The following is a 20,024-nucleotide window of genomic DNA, read 5'->3' as shown; positions in this document are numbered from 1 at the left end:
CTGCTTCCCAGAATAGAGTCCCCCATCCTGTAGGTATGGCCTGCGTTCTTTGTTCCAAGCTGTATGACTTTATTTTGGCATATTGCTGGCTTGTGTCCACCTCCCCAAGCAATCCACATTGCTGGGGATCAGTGACCTGTCCTCTCTGTTGACCTGAAATACTGCATGCAGTACTGGTCGCCCCATCGGAGAAAAGCTCTCTTAGAGTTGGAAGAGGTGCAAAGAAGAGTAATGAAAAAATTTAGAGGGATGGAACAGCTACCACACGAGGAGAGATTAAAAAGATGGAGGCTGATCAGCTTGGAAAAGAGACGACTAAGGGGGGATATGATGGAGGTCTATAAAATCATGACTGGTGTGGAGAAAGGGGATAGGGAAGTGTTATTTACCCCTTCACGTGACACAAGAACTAGGGGGTCACCTGATTAAATTAATAGCAGGTTTTAAACAAACATAAGGAAATATTTCTTCACACAACACACACTCAACCTGTGGAACTCATTGCCACATGATGTTGTGAAGGCCAAAAGTTGGGTTCAAAAAAGAATGAGATAAGTTCATGGAGGATAGGTCCATCACTGGCTAGTAGCCAGGATAGACTCCAGGTGTCCCTAAACCTCCAACTGCTGAAAGCTGGGACTAGATGACAGGGCATGGATCATTTGCATTTGCCCTGGTCTGTTCATTCCCTCTGAAGCATCTGGCACTGGCCACTGTCAAAGACAAGATATGGGGCTAAGTGGGCCATTGGTCTGACCCAATATGGCCATTCCTATGTTCTTATCTTGAAACCCTACAAGTGTGCCAATCGTGTAGAGGCATGACAGATTCCACTTCTCACGACCCCCACCACAACCCCCAAATCTTTTTTCCCAGTCACTGCTTCCCAGGAGGGAGCATCTCATTCTCTATATGGCCGACAGTCTTTGTTCCTAGATGGATACATTTACATTTAGCTGCATTAAAGTGTGTCTTGTTTGCTTGCGCTCAGTTTATCCAATTGCTCTGAGTCAGTGACCTGTCCTCTGCATTATTTACCACTTCCCCAATTTTTGTGTCATCTGCAGACGTTATCCATGATGATTTTATGTTTTCACCCAGGTCACTGACAAAAATGTTTCACAGCAGAGGGCCGAGAACCGATACCTGCAGGACCCCACTCAATAGAAATGCAGCCTCTTGATTCCCTGTTTACAGTTACATTTTGAGACCTATCCACCGTTTTTTAATTCATTCGACGTGGGTCCTGTTCATTTTATAGCGTTCTAGATTGTTTAGGCAGAGTGCCAGGCGGGACGAAGCCAAACGCCTTGCAGAAGTCTACGTCTATTACGTCACGGTTATCCCCCAAACCTGTAATCTCATCGGACAAAGAGATCAAGTTCGTCTCCCGCAGAGGCAGATTGTGTCTAGTTTTTGGTTCCAAAGGGCGTTTTGTTTCTAAACGTCCCCTGGTTTTATTTTTAAATGTTTGAAACTGCTCAAGAGCAAAACGGTTTGACCCCACAGGACATTTCTCCACCCGAAGTCAAAGGGAAAAAATATTTTTTCTCCTTCCAACTTTTCAAGACACTAAACATTTCAGCTATTTTCAACTTGAAATGACCCCCCCCTCCCCAATCGCCCCCCACTTTGGGGAATCAGCCAGGGACCGGAAACTCCGTGCTGTGCCCAGCTCTGCTCAGCCCCCAGGGGGCCCCGGGCGCTGCCCTTCGGGTCCTCCAGGGGCGCCCTGCGGAACCCAGGCGTCCGGGGCAGGGGGAGGCTGGGGGGATGTCTGCCTGCCGTCTGGCGGGGGAAGGGTTAACAACCATCGAGCTGGCAGCCGCTGCGGTGCAGAGCGGAGCCGGGGCTGGGGAAGGAGAGACCGAGAGAGGGGCCCGGGCACCTTCCTGCGCCCAGCCCAGCGTGTGCACCGGTGAGAGCGGGTGGGGGCGGCTGGGCTGCAGCTCGGGGGGTCTGGGGGCCACAGCAGCTGGGGGTGAGAGCTGCAGCTGGGGAGGGAGGAGGAGGGCAGGGAGCTGGGATCTGCAGCTGGGGAGCAGGGGGGCTGGGAGCTGCAGCTGGGGAGGAGGGGGGCAGGGAGCTGGGATCTGCAGCTGCGGGTGAGAGCTGCAGCTGGGGAGGAGGGGGGCTGGGGTGAGAGCTGCAGCTGGGGAGGAGGGGGCTGGGGTGAGAGCTGTAGCTGGGGAGGAGGGGACAGGGAGCTGTAGCTGGGGAGGAGGGGACAGGGAGCTGGGATCTGCAGCTGGGGAGGAGGGGGGCAGGGAGCTGGGATCTGCAGCTGGGGAGCAGGGGGGCTGGGGGTGAGAGCTGTAGCTGGGGAGGAGGGGGGCAGGGAGCTGGGATCTGCAGCTGGGGAGCAGGGGGGCTGGGGGTGAGAGCTGTAGCTGGGGAGGAGGGGGACAGGGAGCTGGGATCTGCAGCTGGGGAGCAGGGGGGCTGGGGGTGAGAGCTGCAGCTGGGGAGGAGGGGGCAGGGAGCTGGGATCTGCAGCTGGGGAGCAGGGGGGCTGGGGGTGAGAGCTGTAGCTGGGGAGGAGGGGGGCAGGGAGCTGGGATCTGCAGCTGGGGAGCAGGGGGGCTGGGGGTGAGAGCTGCAGCTGGGGAGGAGGCGGGCAGGGAGCTGGGATCTGCAGCTGGGGAGGAGGGGGCTGGGGTGAGAGCTGCAGCTGGGGAGGAGGGGGGCAGGGAGCTGTAGCTGGGGAGGAGGGGACAGGGAGCTGGGATCTGCAGCTGGGGAGCAGGGGGCTGGGGGTGAGAGCTGTAGCTGGGGAGGAGGGGGGCAGGGAGCTGGGAGCTGCAGCTGGGGAGGAGGGGGGCAGGGAGCTGGGATCTGCAGCTGGGGAGCAGGGGGGCTGGGGGTGAGAGCTGCAGCTGGGGAGGAGGGGGGCAGGGAGCTGGGATCTGCAGCTGGGGAGGAGGGGGGCTGGGGGTGAGAGCTGTAGCTGGGGAGGAGGGGGGCAGGGAGCTGTAGCTGGGGAGGAGGGGACAGGGAGCTGGGATCTGCAGCTGGGGAGCAGGGGGCTGGGGGTGAGAGCTGTAGCTGGGGAGGAGGGGGGCAGGGAGCTGGGAGCTGCAGCTGGGGAGGAGGGGGGCAGGGAGCTGGGAGCTGCAGCTGGGGAGGAGGGGGGCAGGGAGCTGGGATCTGCAGCTGGAGAGGAGGGGGGCTGGGATCTGCAGCTGGGGAGCAGGGGGGCTGGGGGTGAGAGCTGCAGCTGGGGAGGAGGGGGGCAGGGAGCTGGGAGCTGCAGCTGGGGGTGAGAGCTGTAGCTGGGGAGGAGGGGGGCTGGGACCTGAAGATGGGGGGAAGAGGGGCTGCAGGGAAGAGGGTGGAACTAGTGCTGGGAAGGGAAGGGGGGCCGGCGGCTGAGGTTGAGAAGGGGCAGGGAGCTGCAGTTGGGGAGGGGCACTGGGGGGCTGGGATCTGGGGGACATGGGGGTTGGGAGCTGGTGGTGGGGAGGTTGGGAGCTGGGGGTGGGAAAAGGGGCTGCAGGGAAGGGGCTGGGGCTGGTGAGGGGAGGGGGCTGGGAATTGGGGTGGAAGGAAGGGGGAAGCTGGGGTTGGCAGCTGGAGGTGGGGGGCTGGGATCTTTGGTGGGGGGAGAAGGCTGAAGGGGGGAGGGGCCTGGGGCCAGCCAGCAGCTCTCAAAGCTCTTTACTGAGGAGCTCAGTATCATTAGCCCCATTCTACAGATGGGGAAACTGATGCACAGAGTGGGGCTGTGACTGGCCCCGGTCACCCAGCAGGCCAGTAGCAAAGAACCCAAAGATCTCCTGAGTTCCAGCCCAATGCTTTATTCCCCCTGCAGCTCCCCCAAACAAGCGAAACACACAAATGGGAACTGAGATTTTTTTTAAAAGTTTTAAAAATAAACAAATGAAAGCCAAGCTTCTCCCACAATCTCCAGTAGAGCTAGGGAAGTGGTATTGCCATTATACAAGGCACTGGTGAGCCCTCACCTGGAATTCTCTGTGCAGTTCTGGTCTCCCATGTTTCAGAAAGATGATTTCAAGCTGAAACAGGTTCAGAGAAGGGCTACTACTAGGATGATCGGAGGAATGGAGAACCCACCTTATGAGAGAAGATTTAATGAGCTTAGCTTGTTTAGCCTGACCGAAAGAAGACTGAAGGGAGATATGATTCCTCTCTATAAATAAATCAGAGGGATAAGCACCAGGGAGGGAGAGGAGTTATTTAAATCAAGCACCAATGTGGACACAAGAAAAAATGGATGTAAACTGGCCATAAACAGGTTTAGGCTTGAAATTAGATGAAGCTTTCTAGCCATCGGAGGAGTGAAGTTCTGGGACAATCTTCCAAGAGGAGCAGAGGGGCAAAAAACTGAAATGGCTTCAAGACTGAACTTGATAAGTTTATAGAGGTGTGGTATGATCGGACTGCCTACGACTGATCTGTGACTGCTAGTAGCAAATATTTCCAACGGCCAATGATGGGACACTAGATGGGGAGAACTCTGACTTAATGCAGAGAATTCTTTCCCAGCTGTCTGACTGGTGGGTCTTGCCCACATGCTCGGGGTCCAACTGATCAGCGTATTTGGGGTCAGGAAGGAATTTTCCCCTGGGTCAGATTTGCAGAGACCATGGGGGGGTTTTCGCCTTCCTCTGCAGCGTGGGGCACGGGTCACCTGCAGGTTTAAACTAGTGTAAATTGTGGCGTCTCTGTAATGTGAAGTCTTTAAATCAGGAGGGGGCTCTTTAAATTATGATTTCGGGACTTCTGTAACTCAGCCAGAGGTGAGGGGTCTATTACAAGAGTGGCTGGGTGAGGTTCTGTGGCCTGCGATGTGCAGGAGGTCAGACTAGATGATCATGATGGTCCCTTCTGGCCTTAAAGTCTATGAGACTCTGGGAGCTGTCAAATTAACATGCTGTTTTTTTTTGATGAGATTAAAAGTTTGGTTGATAAAGGTAATAGTGTTGCCGTAATAGACTTAGACTTGTGCAAAGTGTTTGACTTGGTACTGCATAACATTTTGATTTAAAAACTAGAACAATATAAATTTAATGTGGCCCACATTAAATGGAGTAAAAACTGGCTAACTGATAGGTCTAAAAAATGTAACTCTAAATGGGGAATCATCATTTGGGGGATATGTGTCCAGGGGGTCCCACAGGGATCTGTTCTTGGCCCTACGTTATTTAACATCTTTATCAGTGTCTAGAAGAAAACATAAAATCATCACAGATAAAGCTTGCAGATGACCCAAAAATTGGGGGAGTGGTAAATAATGAAGAGGATGGGTCACTGACAGTGTTCCCTCTAATTTTTCCCACCCATGTATGGAATGAATTTTGTTATGTGCACCAATATGGAGGTGATGTGTGACACTCATTTGGCAGGGGTGGGGCTGAGGGGTTTGGAGTGTGGGAGGGGGCTCAAGACTGGGGCAGAAGGTTGGCGTGCAGGGGGTGAGGGCTCCGGCTGGGGGTGCGGGCTCTGGGGTGGGGCCAGGGATGAAGGATTTGGGATGTAGGAGGGGGCTCTAGGCTGGGGGGCGAGGTCAAGGAGTTTGGATTGTGGAAGGGGGCTCCAGGCTGGGGCAGGGATTTGGGGTGTGAGAAGGGGAGAGAATGATGCCTCCGTCTGGGGGTGCAGGCTCTGGGATAGGGCCAGGAATGAGGGGTTTGGGGTACAGGCTGTCCCAGGGCTACAGTGGGGAGAGAGAACTGCCCCCAGCTCTCTCTCCCTGCAGCAGTATCTGGGCTGGGTGGGAGAGGCACCTCTCCCCACCACGGCAGGTCCCGGCTGGGGCTGGGTTGGGGCCAGGGAAGGGGTGCATCCCCTAGCCATGGCAGATCCATGGCTGGGTTGGGGCTGGGGGAGGGGGAACTTAGGTCGCTGATATAGAACAATCTGGATTGCTTGGTAAACTGGGCTCAAGCAAACAATATGCATTTTAGTACAGCTACATTTAAAATGTATCCATCTAGGAAAACAGAATGCAGGCCATACTTACAGGGTAGGGAACTCTACCCTGGGGAGCAGGGACTCCGAAAAAGATTTGTCCAACTTTGATTTTGAAAACGTTCATTTTTGCTCTGACCAGAAACTCTCTTTCTCCCACCCAACTTTTCAAAATTGCCAGCTAACCAAAAACTCCATTATTTGCCCTGTTCTAGTCCCGTCCCATCCCCAAATAGCTCTAGATTGGCTGGATCCCTGAAGCAGAGAGTGTAGAACCATCCTAGGAGCTGTCACGGAACACCTGACCTTACTCTAATCCTTTCCCTCAGAAGGATTTTCTGTTGTGAGCTCCTGCGGATGTGACCACAGTCGGGCCTGGAGGAAAGGACAACACCGAAGAGAAACCAGGTGAGCAGGGAGTTAGACCAGCTGGGAACCCTGCAGGGGGGCACGGGAGTCCCAGCAAAGCCGCCCAGAGCCCCTCTAGCAAGTAACTAGAGTTCGGTGACATTTTTTGAGTGGAACATTTTTTTCAGCAAAAAACGCAGATTCAGTGAGGCCAAAAACGCTTCCCGAATTCATGTCTGATTTATCAGATTGTTGGTCACGGGGGGGAGGGGTGTGGGAATAAACAACAAAAATTCCCCAAAAGTCCAAAGTTTCCTTATGACATTTTCTATATGAATTGCTGGCTGAAATGACTTTTCGGTTAGGATCTGCCTTCTATTTTATTTTTAAAAGACAAATGCATTTTTTTAAAAAATCTTGAAAGTGACTCAAAATGTTTTGGATTGACGGAAAGATTTCACTTGACCCAAAACAATGATTGTTTCGATTTCTAAAAGATTCACCAACATTTAAAAAAACATTTTGGGGTTGACCCAAAAATGATTTGTTTTTCCCCAATTTTTTTGGAACTGCCAGTCAACCGAAGTTTCACACAGCTGATTGTCAAGGTGGGAATGTGTGGGGTGCTGGTTCCTGTGCTGTCACCCATCCAAGCAGAAACTAGGCAAGGAGCAGACCAGAGCAGGACAGGAAGAAGGCTGGGAGGCAAGGCTGGGAGGCAAGGCTGGGGCAGGAGCAGTCACAGTGGCGGGCATAAGCGTTAAGCAGCCAGCAACCTGCTGCTGAGCTTCAAAGCAAGGGCCCACTGGCTCCACATCAGCCAGTCAGGCCAGCCGGCCACCAAGCAGCTCTGCTGGCACTCAGATGTACTCGTGAGACAGCCTGGAGACAGCTGATTCCAGGCTCAGCTGCTGGGCCTTGCTCCTATATTAATAATAATGCCCAGTGCTTTCCATCCATAGAGTTCAAAGCCCTTGACGATGGAGCTCAGTAGTGTAATCCCCATTGTACAAGTGGGGAAACTGAGGCAAGGAGCAGGATGGTCGCCCAGGAGGCCAGAGCCGGGAATAGAAGCCAGGTGCCCTGAGTCTCAGTGCTCTATCTGCTAGGCCACGCTGCCTCTCACCAGAAATGGGGCAGCAGGAGCAACTCACGGCTAGATTCTCTGTCCTCACAGGAAGCAGGGAAGAAAGAAGGGGATCCCTGAAGCTGCCTGGGAGGAGCCAAAGGGAACAGTCCTGGTAGCGAAGCCAGGCTGCACACAGTATTCTTGTCAGCAAGTTAAAGAAGTATGGGCTGGATGAATGCACTATAAGGTGGGTAGAAAGTTGGCTAGATTGTCGGGCTCAACGGGTAGTGATCAATGGCTCCATGTCTAGTTGGCAGCCGGTGTCAAGTGGAGTGCCCCAGGGGTCGGTCCTGGGGCCGGTTTTGTTCAATATCTTCATAAATGATCTGGAGGATGGTGTGGATTGCACTCTCAGCAAATTTGCGGATGATACTAAACTGGGAGGAGTGGTAGATACGCTGGAGGGCAGGGATAGGATACAGAGGGACCTAGACAAATTGGAGGATTGGGCCAAAAGAAATCTGATGAGGTTCAATAAGGATAAGTGCAGGGTCTTGCACTTAGGACGGAAGAACCCAATGGCCAGCTACAGACTAGGGACTGAATGGCTAGGCAGCAGTTCTGCGGAAAAGGACCTGGGGTGACAGTGGACGAGAAGCTGGATATGAGTCAGCAGTGTGCCCTTGTTGCCAAGAAGACCAATGGCATTTTGGGATGTATAAGTAGGGGCATAGCGAGCAGATCGAGGGACGTGATCGTTCCCCTCTATTCGACATTGGTGAGGCCTCATCTGGAGTACTGTGTCCCGTTTTGGGCCCCACACTACAAGAAGGATGTGGAGAAATTGGAAAGAGTCCAGCGAAGGGCAACAAAAATGATTAGGGGTCTGGAACACATGACTTATGAGGAGAGGCTGAGGGAACTGGGATTGTTTAGTCTGCAGAAGAGAAGAATGAGGGGGGATTTGATAGCTGCTTTCAACTACCTGAGAGGTGGTTCCAGAGAGGATGGTTCTAGACTATTCTCAGTGGTAGCTGATGACAGAACAAGGAGTAATGGTCTCAAGTTGCAGTGGGGGAGGTTTAGGTTGGATATTAGGAAAAACTTTTTCACTAGGAGGGTGGTGAAACACTGGAATGCGTTGCCTAGGGAGGTGGTAGAATCTCCTTCCTTAGAAGTTTTTAAAGTCAGGCTTGACAAAGCCCTGGCTGGGATGATTGAATTGGGGATGGGTCCTGCTTTTGAGCAGGGGGTTGGACTAGATGACCTCCTGAGGTCCCTTCCAACCCTGATATTCTATGATTCTATGATTCTATAGGCTCGTTGGAGGATTGGCCACGCCCATAACCCCAGGCTGCTGGAGCCCCGCACCGGCCACGCCCATGGGTGAGAAGGCCAACACGTGCCCGTACTGTGGCAAGGGCTTCCGGCGCAGCTCCCACCTGACCCGGCATCTGGGCACCCACTCAGGCGGAGAGCAGCGCTCCTATTCCTGCAACCACCGTGGCAAGGGCCCGGCCCTGGCTCCGCCACCAGCGGGCGAGCGCCCCTACACCTGCACCCACTGCGGGAAAGCCTTTGGGCGCAGCGCCCACCTGGCCCGGCACCAGGAGACCCACTCTGGCGAACGCCCCTACAAGTGCACCTACTGCGGGAAAGCTTTCGGGCGCAACGCCCACCTGACCCGGCACCATGGCACCCATACTGGCGAGCGTCCCTACCAGTGCGGCATATGTGGCAGGGCCTTCACCCGCGACGCTCACTTGACCCGGCACCAGCTCGTCCACACCGGCGAGAAGCCATTCCAGTGTGGCGTCTGTGGCAAAGCCTTCACCCGCAGCGCCCACCTGGCCCGGCACCAGGGCACCCACACGGGCGAGAAGCCCTTTGAGTGCGGGGTCTGCGGCAAAGCCTTCACCCGCGACGCCCACTTGGCCCGACACCGGGCCACTCACACCGGCGAGCGCCCCTACAAGTGCGCCGACTGCGGGAAGGGCTTCGGAGCCACCTCCCACCTCCTCCGCCACCAGAGGACCCACCAGGAGTAGCTGCCCTGGCGTGGAGCGTGGGAACCAAGGGGCAGTGGTTCCCACACCCCCCAGTGCCCTCCTCCATCATCGGAGGAGAGGACATGGGAATCGGGGGCACCAGTTCCCACACTGCCACCTTGTGGGGTGTCTCTCCCGTATGGGGAACTGAGGGGGTGTCAGCTGTCACGCCCGCTCCTGCTGGGGCACTCCTCGCCCATGGGGGGTGTGGGACTCAGGGAGTGCCAGCTCCTATGCCACCTTTTCCCAGAGTGCGCCATCTTCCGGGGAGGGCGTGGGAACCAAGGGGGCACCAATTCCCACACTGCCACCCTCTGGGGTGCTCGTCCCCTGGAGGGAGAGCTGGTGCCCCCACTGACACACACTGACATGCTCCTACCCCCCTGGGCTAGGGTTGGGAACCGAGAGGGGGGCAGCATTCCCTGTGCCCACATCCAAGCTGCTGCAACGACCGTACAGGAGGATCTGACCCAGAGTTGGGTTCCGGGCATCCTTGGGGCGTGGATGGTAATGTGGGCCCCCTGGGGAGCACACAGTATCACCGGCCCCGCAGCCAGATTGCCCTGCGAACAGACAATGATCCAGCCCTATCTAAAACCTCGTCCGGACAGAGAGATTGACTGAAACTGCAGCCCCAGGTGGGTGCACTCTTCCGAGGGAAAAGGGACTCAATCCCAGGACAATCACTCTGCCCCCAAAGCAACCCCCCTGCCCAGCCCTGGTGGCAGGCTCAGATGCCTTCTGCTCTGCCAGGCCGGTCACAGGCGCTAGCCCCCTCAGCCCTTGCCAGGCTTGGCCTCACCCCTTCCCAGCAGGGCGAGCCAGCCCCAGGGTGCTGGCCCTTAGAGGAGCAGGCCAGCCTGGTCCAGGGAGTGAATCCAGAATAGCTCTGTCAGACGGCACTAGCCAGCGTGGAGAAGTTAGTCTGGAACAGCCAGGCCAGGCTGCTTCCCTCAGTGTAGACATGGTGTGAGAGCGCGCACAGGCAGCGTGCCAAGACAAGAACAGCATGTGTGTGTGTGTGAGAGAGAAACCTTTTGTGCCTCTGTGTGTGTGTGAGAGAGAGAGAAACCTCCTTGTGTGTGAGTGTGTGTGTGTGAGTAACCTCCTTGTGTGTCCGTGTGTGTGTGAAACCTCATGTGGATGTCCGTCCATTCATGTGTGTGAAATGTCATGTGTGAAACTTCCTCCCACTTATCCATGAGTGCATGTGCGATAAACCTCCTTATGTGTGTATATCCGTGTGTGCGTGGAACTCTGCCAGAGGATGTTGAGAAGGCCAAGACTATAACAGGGTTAAAAAAAGAGCTAGATACATTCATGGAGGATAGGTCCATCAATGGCTATTAGCCAGGATGGGCAGGGATGGTGTCCTGAGCCTCTGTTTGCCAGAAGCTGGGAATGGGTGACGGTATGGATCACTTGATGATTCCCTGTTCTGTTCGTTCCCTCTGGGGCACCTGGCATAGATCACTGTCAGGAGACAGGATACTGGGCTAGATGAACCTTTGGTCCGAACCAGCATGGCCATTCTTATGTGTGTGTGAAACCTCCTGGAGTATGTGTGAGAGACTTCCTGCCATGTGTGCAGGTGTGAAACCTCCATGTGTGTGCATGTGTATGTGAAGCCGCTTCTCCTGTGTGTGTGAAACTTCCTATGTGCATGTGTCTGTATGAAACCTTGTGTGTGTGTGTGTGTGTGTGTGAAACCTCCTCCTGTGTGTGTGTGAAATAGGGTTGCCAATTTTGGCTGGACATATTCCTGGAGGTTTCATCACATGACATAATCTTTAATTAAAGATTGATCTTTAATTTCTGGATACTCCAGGACAGTCCTGAAGGATTGGCAACCCTAGAGTCAAACGTGTGTGTGTGTGAGAGAGAGCGAAACCTCCTTGTGTGTGTGTGAGAGAGAATCCTCGTGCGCGTGTGTGAAAGAGAACCCTCCTGTGTGTGCATGTGAGAGAGAACGCTCCTCGTGCATGTGTGTGTATGTGAGAGAGACAGAGATACAAACACAGACACACACATGTGAGGGAGGAGGTTTTGTTCCCGAACCTTGGAAGAGGGGTGCACTTGCTGTGGGACCAGCAGGTCTCTGTGGGGTTGTCAGAGGAGCACAGAGGCTGCAGAAGGATATTTCTGGCCTCTACCCCATCTCCGCATGGAGGCTGTGTGCACACTGCACTGTAAACCTGGGTCTGGAGGAGCTGGGCCTGTGCACTCTGTGTGTCCAAGCCCACACCGTCTGCGTTGTAAACCTGAGTTTACAAATGCAGGCCCCGATCCCCCAGCTGGGCTAGCATGTCCACACTGCACTGCGTGGCCCTTCTGCCTTGGGGCTGCAGCTTGAGCTGTATCCACACTGCAAGATGCTGGGGCTAAGACCCGCGTCACAGCAGGACTCGGGCTGGGACCCCCCCCACCCCAGCAGGGCCCTGAGTGCTTGCTGAACCAAGTCAGACCAACATGTGTGTGGACGGCAGGGGGGCCTGGGGCTCAAACCTGAGTCAGAGCCAGGCTTAGTGTGCAGTGTAGACACACCCTGAGGGAGCTGGCCATTTTCCCTCAGTCAAAATGGCTGCTCTCTCCTGTTTTGCGGGGGCGGCCACGAATGAAACCAGCCTGTGCTGTAGAGCGTGCCCCCCTACAACAACCCATTGAGGGGGCCAGGGGCAGGAAACAAGGGCAGGGGGATGTGGAGGGCAGAAAGGTTGAAGGGTCACAAGGATGTGGGGGGGGGGGGCAGGGATGTGGGGTATAGAGGGCAGGAGGGGGTTGCAGGGAAATGTGGAGAGCTGAGAGGTCAGAGGTGCAGGTGGGGGCAGCAGGGAGGCTGGGGGCAGCCTGAAGGACAGGAGGGAGATCACAGGGGCAGGAGGGGGCTGGAAGAGGGGTAGGAGGAAAGGTTGAGGCAGGGCGTGAGGGGACATGGGGCAGGAGGGGGACAGGGAGATATGGAGATGTAGGGGCAGGAGGCAGGGCTCAGAGGGAGATGGGGGTGGGTGGCAGAGAGGCTGAGGAACCACTCAGGGTCAGATGAGGGGCAGGAGAGTGAGGGGAGCCCGGGGGGGCAGGAAGGAACAAGTGGAGGGTTGGAAAGGAAAAAGCAGGGAAACCAGGGGCAGATAGCAGAGAGGTTGGGCGGTGTGGGGAGAGAGGCAGCCCCCAGCCCTAGGGGGTGGGGTGCATTCCAGGCTGAACCCCAGATGCTCTCACACCCGTAGGGAGCTGGCACTTTCCCCAACCAAGCTCAGAACCACAAGGTGGGTCCCGTCCCCCCTGACCATGCCCCCTAATTATTATTCGTTGACAAATCTGATTTTTCAGACAGGTACCGGAGCTTGGCCCCTCAGGGCTGGCAGCGTCTCCAGCCACAGGTCACCTTCCAGCAGCTCCCAGCCGCCTCTTCCTGGGGGTGCGATTGTGGCCAGTCCCCGATGTGCCACTCAACAAGGGGACAGCTGGCACGCCCACAGGGCCATGCAGTGGGGTAGAATTGGCATCCCAAGTGGCTTGGCCCTGACCTCGTGGGACTGTCCCAGGAGCCTTTGGGCCCCATAGAGAGCTGTGCTCACTGTGTCTTGGGGCTGTTGTGGCCTCCTCTCTGATGGATGCCGCACAGGGGATACTTGGGTTCGCTCCCGGTCGCTGTCGCCTCTCTCCTTACAACAAGGCACCTGCTCCACTGGGCACAGAGAGCAAGGAGGTGCCGATCTCTGAGGATGGGCTCCGTCACACTGCCGTGGCGCGGGGACATGCTGGGGCAGGGTGGGGGAGACGTGCAGAGCCAGGTACTTTACCACATTTGTCTTCGGTAGATTGTATTGTTAGTGGCCCCACTCCAGTGCCAGAGGCACAGTGGGCAACTGGCTGAAATGGGAGTGGCCTCCTAGTGCTCCCTCCGTTTCCCACACCCGCCCCCCGTTTTCCTAGCACTGTGTTTTTCAGGGGTTATCCTCTATTTTCTAATCGTGCTAACGATGTCTGTCTCGATCTGAAATAAATGCTCTTTGCCCAACCCACCTCTTAGCCCCTTCGTCTTTCCCACGGACCCCAGGCCAGATGCCCTACAAGCATCACTCCACGGAGCTCCTCCAGCAGAGCTGATGGCCAAAACCCCTCCATGCTACAGCACCAGAGCTGCTGAGAAATCCAGCAGGCTGGCTGGGGAACGGGGGATTTCCCTAAGGCGGAGGTGAGGTGCCGCAGATGCCAATGGATGGTGGTGTGTCCAGTCCAATTTCGTGGACATGGATTGGGGGGTGGAGTGGGGATGAACTCCCCACTGCTACTAGCCTGGCTGGTTCTGCTCTCTCCTCCCCATTCCACAACTAGCCCATCTTGAAAGCAACTTGAGAGGGTTTGCATGTGGATAGGGGGTGTCAGGGCAGCCAGTTGGCTGTCCTAGTTTGGAGCAGGAGCAGCCTGGAAGAGCTACCAAGGTCCAGGGAACATTTCCCCCCTCACGCCCCTGCTAAGTGACCCTGGGTTGATGGTGGAGCCTATCTGAGAAGGAACAGGCAGGGCTGGTATAAAGCCAGGAAGCTGCCAGCAGAAACAGGCTGCAGGGAAAGCAGGCTGCAGTCACCCCATGGGAGTTGGGAGCTTGAGTTGGACACCCATGGCTGGGCCAGAACAGCAAGAAAGAGAGACATAGGAAGGAGCACTGTGAAATAGCAGTGGGGTCTGGGAGTGAGCAGACCAGGGTTGCTGGATAGAGGGTCCCTGGGCTGGACCCTGGAGTAATGCATGGGCCCGGGTTCCCCTGCCCTCTAATGGGAAAGGGGCATAGTCTTAGGTTAGAGAGCAGCCTGGAAAGGCAGCTGGATAGTTGGTCTGGAGAGATTTTGCTACCCTGGAAGAGGGAAAACACAGTAGCCCGGAAGGCCAAGCCCCAGGGAGGCCAAGCCCCCAAATCTCAGCACGACACAGGGCCCAGCAAGGCCAGGGGCAAAGTCTGCAGGGCCTGGCTGCCCCCGCATGGGCAGGAGGGACCCCCAGCATGGCCAATCCCCCCACAGCCTCAGCCCTGTGACCCGGATATGGAGCAGTTCACAGAGCTCATGGCTCAGGCTCTCGACAGCCTCAGGCAGCATCGCTGTGTTGGTCACACTTGGGAAGATTCCCCTCTTCCCCCACACAGTGTTGTGCTCAGGCTCTCTGCAGGCCCAGGCAGTGCCGGTGCATTGGCTCACTTTGTGTAGGTTTCCTTCCCAGCCTTAACAAGAGGTAAAGATTGACACCCCGACTCCAACTCAAAGAAAGCTGAGCCGCTGGAGAGCAATGGGGAGCCCTGTCCAACCTGCTCACCCCACTGACCCCGTGGCTTTGGGGAAACCTTGAGATTATGTGTGTCAAGAGGTATTGGGGATCAGCCATCTGGTTTCGCAGGATCTGGGGTGGGGGGCTCTGGCAGAGGCAGGGAAATCACCCTGTCTCCCCTCCCCTGCCCTGGCAGCTGGGGACAGAATTATAACCCACCCCCCAGCCCATCAGTTCAGCTCTTCACCTTTCCCTAGAAGCTTTTGTGGGCTGGACTTCACTAAGTTGCCCTCTGTTTGGTGCCAGTAGCTGGCACCCGGCTAGGGTCTCCCCAGGACCAGATGGAGGGCCCCTCCCCCACCTCACTGCCACAGGACAGGTTCCGCAGCACCCCACTCTGCCCAGCCTGGCCCTGGCCTATCTTTGCTGCCAGCTGCCATTGCAAGCTCCCGGCTGAGGCTATGGGGCACCGGATATTTCCCCGAAGGCCTTTGCCCAGGGGAGCTCCTGCCCCGGTTCAAAGCCAGGAGTTGGAGGGCGTCTTTTTAGATGGCCCGAGATGAATCCCGGTGCTCAGTTACATGTAAGACCCAGCCCAGCCTGGGGGCAGGGAGTTGGCGGAACTGGATTGACCCCTGTAATTTGATCCATTGCCTGGACCCAGCATAGGGGATGGGCCAGGGTGGGGGTGGGGGAGCTCCTTATGGCCCCAGGCAGCCGGGCATAAGGTAGTACAAGCAGGCGGGCTCTTAGCTCAGGATGGGGGTGGGGGTGCAACAGCATATTAAAAGCTCCCCCATCCCTGGGCCAAGCATAGCTTGGAATCGGGCCCCTCATCTCCAGCCGGCCTAGGCCAGGACCCACCTCGTAGATCTGAGTCCCAGAACCCTGCTGGCCCCCAGTGACAAGAAAGGGCCTCTGGGCTTTTCAACCTGGCCTCCAATGGCCGGGTGATCACCCCAACTATATCAAGCCCAGGTCGGGGGGGACGGGGAAGGGTGCAGGAGAGAACGGATGGGTTCCGTGGGGCTGAGGTGGGTTTGGAGATCCAGATCCAGTGGGGCTGAGGTGGTGGCAGTGGAGTTGGAGGGCATGTGCTGGGGAGTGGGTGGGTTTGGGGCTGGGTGGGTTTGGAGAGAGGTGGGCAGCCAAGCTGGGACCTGGGCAGGCAGGGGCAGAGCTGGTCACACTCAACGCAAAGTCTGGGGGGCAGCAGAAGTGATCTCAGCCCCATCCTCCCCAGCACTATAGGCAATCCACCCCCCAGCTCGGAGCAGTACGGAGGCCATGACACACAGCTCAGCTCAGTGCTCATGTGGGGCCATAAGCCCCTTCACCCACCCTGGCTTGCCTGGGGGGAGGCCACAGACAGTCAGGTGATGGAAGGGGGGGCAAGGACAGAGAAGGACAGGGAGGAGTCATAGATTGACGGAGCTGGGAGGAAGCAAAACGGGGCCTCCCCCCACATCCATCACCAGGGTGGGGAGGGGGCAGCATCGCTTCAGGGCGAAGCTTGTGGGGCATTTACCTCTGGGCCTTCTGCCAGCGCCTGTTCATGGCCCATCTCCCAAGGGCCTCAGAGCTGAAACAAGAGCTTCCGAGTCCCAGCCCCCTCCCCCCACTTGCTCTAACCACTAGATCCCATTCCCCTCCCAGAGCCAGGGAGAGAACCCAGGAGTCCTGGCTTCCAGCCCCTTCCCTGTTCAAACCACTGAGCGTGTCAGGGCTCTGTGCTTGGCTGAGTCACCTCTCTATCTATCCATCCCCATACACCCCATATAATCTATCTATCTATCTATGTATCTGCAGTCTGTTTCAGAATCAAAGCTCACTCCCTCCCCACTGGTCTCCAGTTCACCTGACTCTGGCAGCTCTGGCCTCCAGGTCCTTATCTCTGGGCAAGGGAGGGAATTTCTGGGGTTAGAGAGACGTCCTCAGGAAGGAGACTCCCCGTCCCCACAGCCTGCAGGAGAAGGGATCCCCCCCAATCCCCTGGGGCCTGTCAGGGCCCTCGGGCTGGGGGCACAGGGGATCCCTATGGGGGGCAGTTACCGCTCATTGCAGACCTTTCTCCCAATTTCCCCACACTGCAAGGCCCCATGTCTCCAAGTGAGGTGAAACTTGGGGGTACGCAAGACAAATCAGACTCCTGACAGGGGTACAGTAGCCTGGAAAGATTGAGAGCCACTGTCCTAGAGCAAGGAGCTCAGAGGCCAGACATCCAGCCGGGCCAGGTCTCAGAAGGGGCTTTCGCAGACAGTGGCAGGAAGCCCAGCCTGACAGGAACGGGACTGATCTCCATGGACTCCGGGGCAGGATTCTACCCAGGTAGCAGCCAGAGACCTGACCCCAAGAGTCGAGAGAACCCTGGTGAAGAGTCTGGACGCAGGCAAGCTGTGGACTCAGACGAGGGACAGATGGAATGAGACTGGCTTGCTCTCCCAGCTGGGATGCTGGGAGGCAGCTTTTGCTGATATTTTCTGTTGGCCTTTTCCATTAATAAATGAGCCCTTCCACAGCAGGGTGCTCTTTAATACCAGAAAGCCTGCTTGGATCTTTATAGTGGGGGGGAAATCGAGCCAGACTCACCTGCAGCACCATGCCTGCCCACAAGGGGGCGCATGAAAGGATCAGAGACCCAGAAGACAAGGTTTCCGTGAAAAGAAAAGGAGGACTTGTGGCACCTTAGAGACTAACCAATTTATTTGAGCATGAGCTTTCGTGAGCTACAGTGCCACAAGTACTCCTTTTCTTTTTGCAAAGACAGACTAACACGGCTGCTACTCTGAAAGGTTTCCGTGGTTCATTTCAGGCTTTCTGTCCAGAGCCAGGGAAGATATTAGCTGTTACAAGCCTCAACTATCTGCAGTCACTGTGGCTAGTTCTCTGAAAACATCTCCTTTCAATGTGCAGCAGCAGTCAGAAACCTAACAGAGTGTAAGGAACCATTAGGAAAGGGGTAGATGGTAAGACAGAAAATGTCATAATGCCACTATATAAATCCATGGTACGACTACATCATGAATACTGCGTGCAGATGTGGTCGCCCCATCTCAAAAAAGATATATTGGAACTGGAAAAGGTACAGAGAAGGGCAACAAAAATGATTAGGGCATGGAAAGGCTTACGTATGAGGAGAGATTTATAAGACTGAGACTGCTCAGCTTGGAAAAGAGATGACTATGAGGGGATATGATCAAGGTCTATAAAATCATGACTGGTGTGAAGAAAGTGAATAAGGAAGTGTTATTTACTCCTTCTCCTAACACAAGAACTAAGAGTCACCTGATGAAATTAATAGGCAGCAGGTTTAAAACAAACACAAGGAAGTATTTCTTCACCCAACACACAGGCAACCTGTGGAACTCCTTGCCTGGGGATGTTGTGAAGGCCAAAAATATAATGGGGTTAAAAAATAAATTAGATAAGTTCATGGAGGATAGGTCCATCAGTGGCTATTAGCCAAGCTGGTCAGGGATGGAACCCCATGCTGACTGCCAGAAGTAGGGTGACCAGATGTCCCATTTTTAAAGGGACAGTCCCGTTTTTGGGGACTTTTTTTTATATAGGCGTCTATTACCCCCCACCCCCATCCCATTTTTTAACAGTTGCTCTCTGGTCACCCTAGCCAGAAGCAAGGCATGGACAACAGGGGATGGATCACCCAATAATCACCCTATTCTGTTGAGTCCCTGTGAAGCAGCTGGCATTGGCCCCTGTCAGAAGGCAGGATACTGGGCTGGAAGGATCATTGGTCTGACCCAGTATGGCTGCTCTTATATACTTATGCAGCAGACATCAAGCAGAGGATTTTCACAAGGAACTTCAACACATCAACCAAACAGGATTCCTTTCTTAGATTCATAGATTCCCAGGCCAGAAGGGACCACTGTGATTATCTAGTCCAGGGTCTTCCAGGGGGTACATCAACCCATCTAGATATTTGCCTCGTTTTACAACAGGCCACATAAAAAGCCCTAGCAAAGTCAGGACAAACTAACATTTCATACAGACAATTTGTCAGTACTAGTGAGCTGTGACACATTTGTATTTTTATGTCTGATTTTGGAAGCAAGTAGTTTTTAAGGGAGGTGAAACTTGGGGGTACACAAGACCAATCAGCCTCCTGAAAGGGGTCCAGTAGCTGGGAAAGGTCGAGCACCACTGATCTAGTTTTATCCTCTGTATAACAGAGACCTGAGAACCTCCCACAATGTGGTCTTCATCCAGTGCAAGAACTTGTGGTTGAAAGACATCCAGTCTTGAGTTAAAGATTTCAAGGGCTGGCGAATCCACCAATTCCCTTTGTGTGACAGATAATTGCCTTTTGCAGATAGACACAACCAAATGGACACTTGTAGGCGCTAGACCTCGGTATTGATACCGAAATGGTTGTTCATGTAATTATTATAATTTATTCTGATGTTAGGCCATTCCAAACATGGCAGAGCCTTCATTTTAAGAGATACTTACAATTATTTTTATATCAACAATGCTTGGAAGATATAACTGCCACGGACTCACAGGTTGTGCTCACTTTTGGCCCGTACAGTCCCTGGGGGGAACCCCCTTCAGTGTGACAGCCCTTCTCAGGGGTCCACTCTCTCTCGGGGGTTAAGCCCCTCCACCTCCTGGAACCGCACCTCTCTGAGCCTTAGCACTCCTGTCTCTCTCTGTGGGCCCCTCAGGGAGTCCACTTGCTCTGGACTCCTGGGGCCTCCACTCCCAGAGGGAATAATGCCACCCTGATCTCTAGACCGGAGCGACTCTCAGCCAGTGTAAAACAGAAGGGTTTATTGAGCATCTGAACACAGCATGGGAAACGCTCTGGGCCCTCAGGCCTGGCCTCCCTCAGCACAGCACATCCAAGTCTCCTCTGCATCCAGGTGGGCTCTGCCTGCTCTCTCTCTCCAGTCCCGAGCCCCCCTGCTTCCTAGCTCAGCATCTGATATCACCGGCCCGAAGCCCCACCTCTGTCCATGGTTTTCTATCCAGGTAAACAGGGTCGCCTGGGCCTCCTCTCCTCTCAGCCATCCTTTGTACCCCTCTGGCTGGAACCAGCTGGTTAGGTCACCCAGGTCCTCTCTCTGCAACCCATTGTCCTCCCACTGGCCAGAACTGACTGTGATTCCCGAGCTGGGCCACCAGGTCACCAGTCGTTGGGGTATCCATTCTCCAGGCCATTGGCTGGGGTCCCAAGTTCCATTGCTGGCCCTCTGTAACAACAAGCTCCCTCTCCCACCACCTTGTTAAACCAGTAACACCCAGGGAAACTGCATCCTACCCCACCTCTGCATGCAAACCATTGAAAAAACCAAGAAAACCCCCCACTTGCTCACAACAACCACACAGGTTTTCAGTTG

At 55.2% G+C, this 20,024-nt stretch overlaps 1 protein-coding gene across 3 annotated transcripts; it reads left to right on the top strand.

Moving 5' to 3' along the window:
- The first annotated feature begins 1,796 nt into the window (after window positions 1-1,796).
- LOC311511944 (uncharacterized protein) lies at window positions 1,797-13,421 on the top strand. 3 transcript variants are annotated; one of them, XR_014709371.1, is made up of 5 exons: window positions 1,797-1,918; window positions 6,261-6,339; window positions 7,457-7,595; window positions 8,667-10,034; window positions 12,727-13,421. XR_014709371.1 is itself a non-coding variant. In XM_084612912.1 (4 exons), the coding sequence occupies exon 4, from the start codon at window positions 8,731-8,733 to the stop codon at window positions 9,394-9,396; it is 666 nt and encodes a 221-aa protein (XP_084469038.1). In that variant the 5' UTR covers window positions 1,797-1,918; window positions 6,261-6,339; window positions 7,457-7,595; window positions 8,667-8,730; the 3' UTR covers window positions 9,397-12,114. The 3 variants fall into 3 exon arrangements, 2 of the variants coding, with proteins under 2 accessions (XP_084469038.1, XP_084469039.1); XM_084612912.1 differs by lacking the exon at window positions 12,727-13,421 and having other exon boundaries at window positions 8,667-12,114; XM_084612913.1 differs by lacking the exon at window positions 12,727-13,421 and having other exon boundaries at window positions 1,829-1,918; window positions 6,264-6,339; window positions 8,667-12,114.
- Window positions 13,422-20,024: the final 6,603 nt, after the last annotated feature.

Source organism: Lepidochelys olivacea (genome assembly GCF_965140295.1).
Source record: "Lepidochelys olivacea isolate rLepOli2 genome assembly, chromosome: 23".
In the NCBI taxonomy this organism is placed as follows: Eukaryota; Metazoa; Chordata; order Testudines; family Cheloniidae; genus Lepidochelys; species Lepidochelys olivacea.
Note: the sequence above shows the minus strand (reverse complement) of the source record. Positions and strands in the feature narration are given on the sequence as shown.